We start from the raw sequence: 13,664 nt of genomic DNA, 5'->3' as shown, positions 1-13,664 counted from the left end.
GGCAGGTGGGCAGAGTGCCTGCGTTGTGTCCGAGAAAAGCTTTGCAGTGGGAAAATGGAGATCTGTCACACACGGCATCCACATCTTTGCCAAAATGCCCCAGTTTCCACATTAAGAATAGGTATTTCTTAGAAGACTGTTTCAAAAACCTTAGTAATGTGATATTTTGCAATATTCAAACTTCTCCATTAATATTATTTTCTTCCGTACTCCATCTGCTAAATTAAGAAAGGCACGTTCTCTGGAGTGCTGTTTGCATGTTCATCCTCAGCTACCAGTCCTTTGGCTAGTGAACGCAAGACCACAATTGCTTTTCTCAAGCTGTGCCATATTGCTGGCTTACAGTAAGCCTTTACCATTTAAACGGCGTTTCTCAACATTTAAAATCTGGTGTCCTTGCGGTTCTTCTGTCTCCCCATAGCCCTTCGAGCTCCCAGGTCCTCCTGGGCTGGGAGATCTAGGAGGGTCAGTCACTTCTGGCTGCAGGTATTTCCGCTCACTCCTCCAGTCGTGAGGAATGACCCTTCAACAGCTTTGGGGGCTGCTTGAGTGTGTCCAGTAAAAGGCTTCCCGGTCCTGACCTGGCTGGGTGCTCCCCCGTGGCCATGGAAGTTATCAGTCTGGGCGCCGAGCACTGGTCGCGCCGCAGCTCTGGCCTTGTTATGTGGCTACCTGTGGTAATAATTTTCTCCCAGTCCTCTTGCAAAAGAGAATAATGCTTTAATTGAAGCATCCTTAGCCGGCGTATCTGCCTCGTGGAGGATGGTTTTGCGGTCTTTTAAAAATCAGTCATGAAATAATTGAATTAAGCTTTCATGAAATAGATCTTAATTTTATATTATAGATCTCACAGAACTGAAATTCTAAGATACTGATGACCGATGAACTTTTACATGGATGCTTTTGCTTAGAAATAGGATTATAGTGAAGCTTTTCAATGCTTGCAGTGTAATCCTGCAGCGGTACGGTTTTTGAATAAGAACTGAAAGAAAATAAAGGGAATATAAAATGAAATTAACTCTGTCATAAACCCAAATAATAGTCAATCAAATCACATTATCATTTAAATTCTGTGATTTATGCTGATTTTATTATTTATTAGCAATCAAATTTGAGACACAAGATTTGGGATGTTTGCAATGTTCTAGACCTTTCTTTGCATTTGAACTCCCCATCTAGGAAGGATTGCTTGGTACCAAAGAAGAGTAATACTTTTTGCTGGAGAAGGTAACTACATTTTTTCCTGATACTTTTACTATGCTAATGGCATAAGCAGATTAAAATAATAATGCGAACACTGGAACTGGAAGAGTTTACTTTTTAAAAATGACAGAAATAAATTTTACTGTATACCTCCCAGAACATCTAATAACAAAGAATATACCTTTATATTACATGAACCTGGTAGACTTGGGGTAACTGCAACACTTTCAAAAAGAGAAGAGAAACAAGATTTTTGATAGGATAGTTCTTTTATTAAAAAGCCTCATATTGGTGAAAAAATGCATAAGATCATTCAGGCACCCCAGGCCATTTTCAAATTTCTTGATTGCTTAACTAGTCGGGTGGCTCAAGCGAAGTTACTTAGTAATAATATTTATAAGACTTTTATCTTGTGAGGACTTTGCTGCTAAATGCATGCGCAGAGACGGCACGTGCTGCTGTCTTGGGTTAGCATCAAGCATCGTGGCATTCGTAGGTGCGTGTCCCAGGTGTGTCTGTACCCAGGCACACAGCATGTCCCCCTCCTCGTGCACCCTTGCACGAAGGTGTGGAGAGAGGTGTGCTCTGCACGGCACCTGTGAGCACCGGGTCGGAAGGTGTTACATGAATTAAAAACCCTTGCCCTGTGGAGTGGTAATGTGGAGTAGATAACATTGTCTCGCTAAAAGCGGTGTGACAGCTGGCAGCACTCTGAAGGGCAAGAGACGGAGCACTCAGTCACATCTTTTTAACGCTGAGCTGCATGATTAGATGAGATTAGTGGGTCAGAACACAAGAGCTATTTACCTCCATCAGCTACAGGTTGTGGGACAGACAGCATTTCTCTCACCTGCCTCCTCTAGTGGTGCCTCTTCCCCTCAGCCCTGTTCCTGCAGTTGTGTTTAACGGCTTGCATTTTTACACCGGTAATTTTTAAAGATAAGTTATAACCTATGCAGTGTACATTTCCATAACATTTTCAGTCTGAAAACCTAGGAACACGTGAATTTTGTGGGCCTGCGCTGTCCTCCCAAACAAGTGAGCTGTATTAATACATCACCTAACAATTCACAGCCTATTTTGCGCAATGTTGGATATTAGGAGAAATTTCTTTACTGAAAGGATTGTGCAGCATTGGAATAGGCTGCCCAGGAAAGTGGTTGAGTGGTTGAGACCATCCCTGGAGGTCTTTAAGAAACGTGTGGATGTAGAACTCAGTAGCACGGTTTAGTGGTGGACTTGTCAGTACTAGGTTAAAGGTTGGACTAGATGATCTTAGACGTCTTTTCCAAACCTATGAGTCTATGATACTATGATTCTACGTCTGCGGAAGGGATTTTCTTAAATAGTGTAAGTATTTTAATTTAATATATTAAAGAGCAATTAACACTTAAAGATTAAATGTGTCCTACACAGCAGATGCTGTGGACTAAGAACTTGCCCATGAACAGTTAGTGAACTGCTGCAGCTAACAGCATCTGCATCTCACTCAGTTGTGTACCTCAGCTTAAGTAATCTTAGCACAATTTAATAGCATCCACGCAAAGGTTTTGGCAACCTCATTAAATCACATTTTAACAGAAGTAGAGCTTGTTGGCCGAGGCGAGTGCCTGATAACACTCAGTGTAGCACAAGAGGGTATGTTTCCTGAAACGTGCCATTAAACTAAAGCTGCCCCACAAAATACCTCCTTGCAAATCACTAAGAAAACAATTCCTAAGATTGTCCACTTGAAGGTATATTTAATTAATAGGTTTTGCTTGTGTTTCTAATGTGGAAATTAAATGTTTTTAAATGTAATGAAATGACAGTATTTTGTAAATCATCCCCTAACTTCCAGGTACGAAGGTGGAACATGTTTGTTGTATACAGTGCTGAAGTATTGAACTTGGAACATCCTGCTCCCTAAAAAATGTTTTGTTTGTTTGTTTTTGCTTGTTTTGTTTTGTTTTGTGCTTCATCCTGTAGGAATAGTGGTTAGGTCCCTCCACCTGTGAAGTGGGTGTAGCCACGGTCCAGTAAATGTATTGTGCTAAGCAGACTGTTTATATCTGCTCTGAAAGCTGCACCTTATCTCCTGACAATGGACGCCTGAGGGATGCTGTCCGTGATGCACTCTTTGGCAGAGCCTTCCCCGCTGCCCTCAGCCAGGCAGGCCGCGAGCACGGCCGTGGCAGGGCAGGCAGCGTGGCGAGCCGAGGCCCTGCTCGCCATACCCCGCGAGCACGCAGCCCTCTTGGCCTGCATGCAGAAAATGGCTTAAAAAAGCGCAGCGGAAGCCACACAGCGTTTCCGCCACAGCCGTGCCCGCGCTGCTTCTCCTCAGACGCTGCCCCTGGCACCCCGTGCCCTGGCCCGGTGCCGCCCTGGTGTGGGCGGCCATCCCTGGCCCCGCGGCCCTGCCCGGCGGTGTGACCGGGGCAGGCGCAGCTGCGAGCCGCGGGTAACGTCTGCCTGGGGGCTGAGCAACGAGCAGGTGCTTCCAGCAGGTTCTGTGGCCCTCGGCACGTTCTCCTTCCGCACCGGCTGCCGGCACAGCAGCCCGGGGCTGAGGTGCCTGCCGCAGAAACAACCGGGGTTCGCCGGCTGCGCCGAGGGCTGCGCAGCAGCAGAGCAGGCCGGTGCCGGCGCGGCGGCCGTTATCTGTGGCTCGCAGGGCCCGGCGCAGGAAGGGAGCGCGGCTGGTGCGGCGGGGCCACCGCCCGCAGCCCTCGCCCACCCCCGGGCGCTGCCTTGTCGGTCGGCCAGCGCCTGTCCCCAGCTCCAGGTGCCAGCGCCAGATTAGCAGGCCGGGCTGCGGCACTTGCCATTGGGGGTTTTAAAACACGCGGCCATGCCCGGCAGGCAAGAGCCTTGCCCGTGGCGCGAGCCACGCGCGCTGCAGCGGCCTCTGTCATCAGGGACGTGACTGCAATGCAAAAGCACTTCCCCTAACATTTTTTTTTTATTAGCTGACGGTAATTTTTACTTCTTTAAGAAAATATATATGCAAACCGCAGCCCGTCACCATGGTTACTGCTGAATGCCACCGAGAATAGCTTATTTCACGTTCTCAGACCCATAGGGTTCAGAAGGCACGATTATTTTGGCCTTTCGCCGTTTCCCCTCTAGCTAGGCCACTGTCCCGCTGTTGCAAAGAGAGCATGTTGTAATTAGCCCAGCGCCGCCGGGCCCGGCGCGGAGGAGGCGGTGGCTGCGCCGCCGCAGCGCTGGAGCCGTGCTCAGACGAAAGCCACGCAGGAGGCGAGGCAGGTAAGAGCTGCGCTTTTTGTCCCGCTCTGTAGCCCTTGCAAACTCACGGCAGAATGATACATGATGCTTTAGGAGGTTATGGTAAGTCATTTAGGAAGCTAAAGAATTTTATTGTGCCTACATCTTATTGCACATACTTTACGAAATAAGTTGGGGAAGATTTAAACAGTGTGCTAAAAAACCCTCTGAACTTAAAAATTTCGCTCCTCAAAGTTTACCTAAAAAACTCTGCAGTTACTAGGATCACTGAAGCAGTGGCAGTCCCCTAGGGTCGGACTCCCAAGCTGTTTGCCAAGCAGACCCTTCCTTGCGGGCTCTGCACGAGGCGGGACGTGTGGCGGGGACACGAGTGGCACGCCTGGCCCCACGCACACGGCCATGGCGCAGGGGGAGCCTCTCCGTCTTTTCTCGCGTTCTGTTTGTTGATGTTTTGTCAGTTCGTCTCGTCCGAGGTTTGCTTCTCTGGAAAAGTTGAGACAGATTTTCGTGTGCTGTAGAGAGCCCGGTCAGTTTCTTCACAGCGGCTCATTCCGCACGGTTAGCAGAGCCGGGACGTGGTCAGGGGCTTGTGCCTGGAACAGCGCTGCCTCAGCCACGTAGCAGCAGCACCCGGCACCCATCCTCCCCGGGCGGCCAGAGCCGGGGCCCTGCAGCTGCCGTGGCCTTGGTTGCAGCGGGTGGCTCGTGGAACCCGTTATAAACTAAAATGGCGCTAACCCCCCTCGTGGTGTGAAATGCGTTGCTGCCGGCGCGTGTCCCACCAGTTCTCAGAGCATATATCGCAATTATTTGCTGTGAAATTAGCAGGGTGGAGTTTGCTCATTTATACACTTGTAGACTTGTAGAGATTTGTCTAAATATTTTATTACTTTTAATGAAATATTTTATTACTTTTAATAAAATATTATCACTTAATATTGGTATAAAGCTTGAAAAAAAAAAGAGGACCATGCAGTGGAAGTGCCGAGTGTGAAATACATATATTGTCTTTACTAAAATGTACATGCAGATAATATCACTAAAACAGAAAAAAAAAACAAAAAACCTCTTAATACTGTAGTGTGAGATCGATTGCCTCCATGTTGCTGTAAAGCAGAAGCGGAAGTTCTTTACTAAAGAATTTGCACTCTGTTAAGAGATGTAAGAATTACGTTCTTTACTGGCAACACTGAAATTTAATGTCAGACCCTTTGGAGAATGTAAGTTTTATGAGTGCTGAACAAACAACATAAGGAACTGAATAGCTTCTCGAGAGCCACAATCATGTTCAATCTACATTTGAAGTAACTTGTGTATCTACCTTTCATAATGGCCAGCAAAGAAATGGAAAATTAGAGCCCGATGTTTATTCTGTAACTATTGTACTCCAGCCATTTGGTGCGATAAAGTGAAACCACAAGGCGTATTTCAAGCTTGACTGATTGGCACTGCGATTTTTGTTTTTGTAACAGAGAGAAGTGAGAGCACGCTGCAGTCCCCCAGGTGCGAGCCTGGCAGTAGCTCTGCAGCGAGCAGCAGCCTGGTGCTGCCTGGGTACTGCCTGGACCCTGAGGGAGGCTCCTAGGGGCGCTCAGGGTGTTTTAATTTATTTGTCCTTTCAGTGATACGTTATGATAAATATTAAGGAGAAAAGCCTTGCTTTCAGCTGTACAGCGGGAAGTGTCTGTGAGGCTGAACAAAACTTTGTGCTCATTGCTCATCCATTGGTGTTGCTGGCCTTGGTAAATGGACAAGGAGGTGGACGTATCACTGCACACCCGCCTGAAATCCTGGGAGCTGTTCAGCTAGTTCTGAATCAAATCATGCTCTTAACTGTTTTCTTTTTTTGTAACTTCTTTAGCAAAAGGTTCCTGTTGTTTCCCAGTCCTTCTCCGACAGGAGGTAGGGCTCGGTGCTCAGTGTGCTCTGGCGCCTGGTGGCCGTGAGCAGCAGCTGGAGCGGGCTCGGACCCAGGTCCGGGCGCCCCCAGGGCCCCGCAGGGAGCCCCGGGCTAAGATGGCTGCTCCGGTGGTGCAGGGACCGAAAAGCTGCTGCTGCTGCGCGGGCGCTTCAACAGGCGCGCTTCATGCATCGCTGGCTGCGTCTTCCTGCCCGTACAGGATGTCTTGAGAAACTGCGGGATGGCTAGAAATGGTCTGTAAGGCTTCCTTCATCTGAGTTACTGTATTCTACGGGCTTGAATAATCCCTCAGAATAAGAAATTTGCAATTACAAAGAGAAAGTTTAAATGTATTTTCATCCTATGTCCCTCGTGGCATGGCTGTTACAAGGTAAACTATCGCTCAAAAGTTTTCCCTCTAAACTTTTCCCTTTGGGTCATTCTGAAATAGGTTCTGGAAGTGGGAAGTGCTTATATTCTGCTGAAGGCGTAGCTGTGAAGATGCCAATAACCATCCTCATTTATAACACCCAGGAAATGTGGGTGTTGCAATGCTGGACTCGCAGTGCTTCTGCCAGTCTGAACTTAATTCTCAGCACTGCAGCCTTTCGTGCTTGGACAGCAGCAGCGCGGTTTCCAGAGGGAAGGGCAGGCAACCGTTTCACAACTTTCAGAGGTCAGAATCTTACTTCGCTGCTGAGAGCTCTGTGTCAGCTCAGCCAGTAAGGGGTTCCTCTTTTTTGCTCCAGTTGTAATAACACATAGTGACTCTACCGCATAAAATGTTTTTCAGAATACTTTCTGTGTACACAATATACTTCTTTTTTTCCCTCATCTCCTAATTTATAGCTTTTTCTTTGAATGACACATGAAGCTGGAGCATACAATGAAATATTTCTTTATCTCTGCTGGGAAGATAATTAGTCCATTGTTCTGTGTGGTATCCCAGACGATAATCTGGGAGACCGCTGAATCTGAGATTTCCTTATGATTTCCTCTTTACCGTGCCCTGCCTGGACATCTTGTTACTGCAGAGCTTGTGCTTGATATCTCGAGGTAGTACTCCACAGTTTAATCTGCTGAAACCTATGAAACCTATATAATAGAATACACGAGTTGTAGGATATAGCAAGAAATCACATCGCATACGAATTAGGCATCAAACCAGTGATAAAGCAAACTAGACCTCTATCTTGTTGAAGGAGTGCTTTGAGGCCCAGCACAGGGACACAGCCAGCAGTGGCAGGTCCCCAGCGGGGCAGGACTGGCTTGGGCGGCTGCAGGTCACGGGCAGCCAGGTCAGCGCGTGCTTACAGGAAAATGAAATTAAGTAAATCTGAAGTGCCAACGCAACCAAATAACAGCTTTGGAGCGAGGACCTTTAAAGCTGCGGGGAGGAGGGGGCACTGGGTGGGGAAAGCGGGGGCTCTGCGGCAGCCGTGCCAGCTGCCGGGGCTGCGAGCACCTCGGTGGCCACGCACCCACTTTGCTACTGCTACTGGTCCTGCGCGAGGAGGCGCGTTTTAGTCACTGGTCCATTTTTAAAGCTAGCTCCGTGTATGAAAAGGATCATCCGTACAGATGCTGGTCTACTGCAGTTATTTGGGGGACATCTGGGCAACAAAGAGTTTGCGCAGAAAACTTTGTGACCGGAACAACTGCTTTGTAAATGCCCAGTGTACTGATGTAAGCATGTGAAGAGGAAACAGACTCACGTATTCCTTTGTGGTAGAACAGAAACAGGAAGAGCAACAAATGATCCATTACAATATTCATTCCCAGACACTGCCAAGGCGTGTGCAGTCAATGCTGCAGTTATCTGAGCGGTGCATCTGTGCCCTTGCTTTATGTAATGACAGGCAAAGTGAGCTAAGTCAGGCAAATGAGAAAATAAGACGGGATACCAATTGTCACAACATCTTTACCCATCTAGGTTAAGGTTCTTTGAAACACAAATGTAAGTTCATGGCATACTATCCTAAAAGGAAAATGATATGTCCTTTCAGTTTTCAGTTTTTGTAAGAAAAAGTAAAAGGTAAATAACAGAAATAGCAAAAAACTCTCCCTTCCAACAAAGTGCCTTTGCTTCCCTGTACCTTCAGTACTCCGGGATGCTTCCCCAAAGCTGCTCTGTCTGGGCAGCTTTGAAGGAGGGACGTTGGAGTCATCCCGTTTTTCACAGAGGGTTTAGTAGTGCTGCATGGTCTGTTGTGGGGTGTGATTAGAGCACACAAAATGAAAAGTTGATTATATTAATACCAGAGTATACAATAGAAGAAAAAGCTTTAAGGAAACAGCTGAGTTCAGACCTCTTGAGAAGTTACCGTTTCTCTCCCAAAGTGAAGGAATTATTCATTAAAGCTGAAAAGCACACTGTCAGCTCATTTCACAAAACGTAACTTAGCTTAGTTCAGCCCTGAGTACCGATGGGGGGAAAAGGCAAATTCAGGTTCCTGTAGTCCCCAAGCCTGACAAATTTCAAAGCAAATAGCAAAGTGATTTGGTTTATTCTGTTTAAGATTAAAGGATATGAAAGATGTAATTCTGAGCAATCACTTGAAATTTCAGAAGCCTACAGAAACTCAGTATCAATAAATGACCAAAAATAGCATTCAATTGCAACAGATATGTTACTTTAGTACTTTTTTTTTCATTCGTAAGGTAAAAATAAACATATACTGGAACAACTGAGTATGGAGAGCAAGTGATGCTCAGAATTATAAACGCAAAGTGCACAATTTAGGGGGAAAAAGACAAGGATGAGGGGGAGAACATAGAAAGACGAAGCTCTAGCAGACCTACAAACCCCGGTGTGTTTGGTAGGAAAAAAAAGTTGAAACAAGGTGTCTGCTGATGGAGCTATTTGACAGGAGAAACCTCCATGCCTGATACCTGAGATAAACCCTTTGTCTTTTTCACTGTTTTCTCTAACGTTGATTTCCCTTGTAGTTTCCGTGTAGTTTGCTATTCGTTTTGACTGCGAATGAACACCAGTCTCACGGCTTATAAGAAAATAAGTTGGTTGGGAATTCCAGTCTGGGGAAACAAGGACAGGCTGAAATTCAACCAGGTCTGAAAATGGGAGACTGTCGGGGGGGGAGCGAGCACTTGCGCTTATTTTTTAGCAGCAGGCACCGCTGCAGCGTCGCTACTTGTGGCAGCACCCAGCCGCAGCGTGTTGCTCTGGCAACCGTTTGCTTCAAGTCCAAAGCATCCGGCATGGTGTAGTAACATTTAAAACAGTTGTAGAAGGGATCAGAATTCAGAATAAAGTCACCTAGGAGCCCCTGGCATTCACTCTAACTGTTTTTTCCACGCCAAAAGAAGGCAGGCAGGAAGAGATGTGCGAACGTGCAATCCCAACCCGCACGTGCGCGGCGGTGTCAGCACAGCCCCGCCGGGAAGTGCCCGCACTGGGATGGAGCAGCGACCGGCGGTGGGGAGGTAGCAGCAGTTTCAGACCAAACACAAAAACTTCACGACACGAGGGCCTTCTATAGCCTTTGTGTTTTAGTTCCCGTAGCACGTGGAACCGAGCTCTTGCGTGGCCCGTGGATGTGGCCAACTCCAACGCTGAGCGTCTGCGGCGCCGCGCTCCCCGTGGGCGAGGGACCGATGTGTAGCGGTTAGGGACGTAAGAACGGCGTGCCTCCTCGTGGACATCGCCGTGGTTCTTGGCGTGGTCTGAGTCACGCTGGCAGCAGAACGGGACTTCTTTACCACAAGCGTCCATTTCTTTGATGAACTAATTTTCCAAAGAGAAAGCTCCGTGGAAGTGGAGCGCTGACTATTTGCGACGCCCTCTAAATCTAAAGGCAGTCGCGGCCTCTGTGGAAACTTCCTGCTGTAACCCTGGTTTCTGCCGGGAGGCCGGGGCTGTGCCCGAAGCGGCCTGCGGCTACATCACCAGGGGCCGGGGAGGTACAGGAACTGCTGCAGCACTAGCCATAAGGTGACACCGTCTGAATTCTTCCCTGTGGAAGAAACCACAAACTGAAAGTCTGAGGGATGAAACAATAACTGAAAGTGAGGTTTTTGAGAATGCGTGTTTGTATCCATTCAAATATACTCGGTCTTATCAATGTTCCAGTGTTTCACAGGGTACAGTATTTTAAAACACGAAGCTAAGCAAGCCGTCTGCTGGAATCAGTGCAAACATTCAGAGGGGTTTGGCCTAAGTTCGGCTCAGACGTGATTGGTGCTTTGATATCAAAAGACAAAGAGAATTCTGCCATTGATTTTATTAATATAGCAAAATATAAAGTAGAGAACTTAAAAAACCATGTTTTTCAAAGGCATGGGAATATTTAATGGAAACTGTCAAAAAGAAGTGAAATAAAAACATGAAAGGTAAACTGTAAGCCTTGGGGATGGAGCAGACTGCACATTGTAGAAGTGGGGATCCAAAGGAGGAAGCCTCAGTGAGGCAGAAGGGGCTGGGAGAGGGACCACAAAAGGTCACTTAATCCACTCGCTTGCCCCAGGGCAGGATGCAGGTACCTAAGTCACTCACCCAGATGAGTGTCTAGCCTTGATTTAGTATCCTGGGCAATCGTCTGTTTTATCCAGGTCCAGCCTGCATCTCTCTCACTGCAGTTTAAGCCCATCTTCTTGTCCTCCCCGCCATAAATGCAGAGACAAGGTTATGCCCTGCTCTTATACCCTCTTTAAATCTTGGGAGATTGTTGCCATGTTTCCTTTCAGTCCTGGCTCTGCCAGAACATTTCCAGTTCTTCCTACCGTCCTGCCCTCTGCGTGCCCACGGGCTGCAGTTGGAGGGGCCGGCCCCGTGCGTCCCCCCAGCTCAGTGCCGCCTGCTGCCGTTGAGCTCCCTCTGTGCACGGACATCAGCACCCTGGGAAGGGGCACGTTTATGCCTGACTGATCTACATTATTGCGGCTCACCTTTCTGTTAAATAGCGCTGCCATGCCTCTGCTGCAGAAACACGATGAGCTTTTAGAGATGAGGCACGGCCGCTGCGTCCTCTGCGGGCGGGCATCGGGGCGCAGGCCAGCGGGGCTGTGGCTCCGGCCCAAGGACCCCAGGCGAGGCCGGTGGCCTGCAGGCCCTGGCGTCAGGCCGGGCGCATCAGCTGGACAGTGCTGCTGCGGCGGCTCCTGTCAGCACAACCACGCCGCCGGCAGCGTCCTCCTGCCCCTCCGTCCGACGTGTGCCCGGGCAGGACGGGCTCCTGGCCGAGCTCCTGGAGGGAAGGGGGCTGCTCGGTGGGGAGGCTCAGCGCAGCACCCCGCGGGTGCCGGCCACCTGCTCTCGGCACAGCGCGAGCCGGGCCACCAGCTCGTCCTGGTGGGTGCCGGGGTTCCTCTAGTGAACGTTCCGTGCAATTTCAGGCAACGTTTTAATTAGAGCTGTAAATGAGCCGATCGGATCGCCTGCCCTGAGCCGAGCTGCAGCCCTGTGCGGGGTGCTGGCTGGGGGGCGCTGGATGTAGGGTGCTGGGTGTAGGGTGCTGGCTGTAGGGCGCTGTCGGGGGGGTGCTGGCTGTAGAGTGCTGGGTGTAGGGTGCTGGGTGTAGGGTGCTGTCCGTAGGGCGCTGTCCGGGGCTGCGCTCGGCCCCGCAGCGGCTGCCCCGTGCAGGCCGCAGCCCCCCGGGCCGGCGGGGCAGGGCCCGGCCCCGTGCCGGGCGCGGTACAGGCGCGGAGGGGGCCGAGGGGAGGCGGGTGAGCGCGGGGGGAGCCCCGAGAGGCCGGGCGGCGGTGCCGGAGCAGCCCGGAGCAGCGCGGCGGGGCCGTTTCCCGGCCCCCCCCCCGCTTCCTCCCCTCCCGAAGCCGGGGGCGGCCGCGCGGGGCCGCGCACGTGTGCTCGGCGGCTCCGCACCGTGACTCATGAGCCGCCGGGGCGCTCCGGCGCGGGGAGGATGAGGCAGGCCGCTCCCCGCCGAGGGGGGGCCCGCGCCGCCGCCGCCGGTTACCTCGTCCGCGCCATCGCCTCGCCCGGCTCCCGGGGGCCGCGGGCGGCTTAGGTGAGGGGCCGGGGCCGGGGCGGGCCGCGGAGGGGCCCGGGGACCCCGCGGGGCCGGGGCCGGGGCCGGGGCCGCGCTTCCGGGCGGGCGGGGGGGCGGCGGCGGAAGCCGGGCGCTGGGGCCGGGGCCGGGGCCGGCGCGGGGAGCCCGGGCCGCTGCCACCGCCCGCCGCCACCGCCGCCGCCACCATGCTGCCGTGACTCGGCCGCGCCGCCGCCCAACGCGCCGCGCCGGGCCGGGCCGCCGGCATGACAGAGGTGAGCGCGGCGCGGGCACGGCTCGGCACGGCGCGGCTCGGCCCGGCTCGGCGCGGCCAGGCCCGCAGCGGCGGCCCGCCAGGGGCGGCGGCGGCCCGGGAGGGGCCCGCGCGGCTCGGCGGGGGCGCGGGGCCGGGGCCCCCGGGGGCCGGGGGGGGGGCTGAGGGCGGCCCCGGGCTGCGGGTGGCGGCGGGCTGGGGCCGGGGCTGGGGCTGGGGCCGGGGCCGGGGCCGGGGCCGGGCGGGCCGGGGGCAGCGGGGCGCCGCGGCCGCCCTTCCCTGCCGGCCTCCTCCTCCTCCTCGCGGTGTTGTTGCTGTTATTATTGCCGTTATTCCTGTGGGGCGGAAAGTTGAGGAATGCCGAACTTCACCCGGCGGCCGCCCGCGGGGCAGCCCGTCACGGTGCCCGCCTGGCGCGGGAGGGGGGCGCGGGGACGCGGTCGGTGTGAAACGCTGGGTGAGGAGAGCTGCGAGCCCTGCCTGCCTTCCGCCGGGGGTGCTTACTGGGCCCCAGGACGCGGGGCAGCAGCGGAGGGGCGCGGGTGACAAACGGAGCAGTGCAGAAAGTGAAGCCGCGGGAGCAGGTGGAGAGAGGAGAGGTGGCGGGAGGGAGGCAGGAAACGAGGAGCGGCGGCACGGTGAGGAACTGGGCTCCCTCTTTAGTGCCACGGGGAAGAGGAGCCCCGTGAAATTACAGTGCCTTCCAGAGCCACAAGGAGCCGAGTTGCATAACGCGTAATTACCCGCGGAGGGGTTAAGGAGAGGAGCAGGCAGAGGCAGGAGCGCTGGGCCTCCCCAGCCCAGCTCCTCCAGGAGAGGAGCTCGCTCCTGGCGTCGCCGAGAGCGGCGTCGAGCCCCCGGCGCTTGGAGGCTGGAACGTGGCACCGGGCCCGGCGGCACCGGGCTGCCCTCCTGGCGGGGGGGCGCGGGTCCAGCGGCAGGCACTGCCGCCAGCCTGCTGCAGGCTGGGGCCGCTGGCCGGGGGGTGCCGAGCGCCGAGCTGAGCGCCCCGCCTGCAGCATTGCGCTTCCTGAGGCCTCTGTCGCAGCCTTCCTCAGCTCGCGTCAGGCCAGGTGTCGGCTAGGCGCTG

The 13,664-nt window shown here is 52.7% G+C and overlaps 1 protein-coding gene and 1 long non-coding RNA gene across 21 annotated transcripts in view; one reads left to right on the top strand and one right to left on the bottom strand.

Moving 5' to 3' along the window:
* The first annotated feature begins 4,197 nt into the window (after positions 1 to 4,197).
* Positions 4,198 to 13,664, top strand: part of MBNL1 (muscleblind like splicing regulator 1) — a 78,869-nt gene continuing 69,402 nt past the window's right edge. For 7 of the 20 annotated variants that reach the window (XM_067002759.1, XM_067002751.1, XM_067002756.1 and 4 more), the window contains exon 1: positions 12,421 to 12,575. Coding sequence is in view for 1 of the 20 variants with exons in the window: in XM_067002755.1 (XP_066858856.1) it covers positions 12,567 to 12,575 (9 nt within the window). In the remaining 19 variants the exon portion in view is untranslated. Of the gene's footprint in view, positions 4,456 to 12,177; positions 12,319 to 12,418; positions 12,576 to 13,664 lie in introns of those variants that run through there. The other 13 variants (XM_067002766.1, XM_067002761.1, XM_067002760.1 and 10 more) reach the window with 7 other exon arrangements.
* LOC125182282 (uncharacterized) lies at positions 9,837 to 11,989 on the bottom strand. Its single transcript, XR_007161721.2, has 2 exons — positions 11,240 to 11,989; positions 9,837 to 10,308 (listed from the first exon to the last, which is right to left on the bottom strand). It is a non-coding gene; the product is annotated as an uncharacterized lncRNA (long non-coding RNA).

The sequence above is a fragment of the Anser cygnoides genome, chromosome 9 (assembly GCF_040182565.1).
Source record: "Anser cygnoides isolate HZ-2024a breed goose chromosome 9, Taihu_goose_T2T_genome, whole genome shotgun sequence".
Taxonomy (NCBI): Eukaryota; Metazoa; Chordata; class Aves; order Anseriformes; family Anatidae; genus Anser; species Anser cygnoides.
This window is presented reverse-complemented; position numbering and strand designations above follow the sequence as displayed.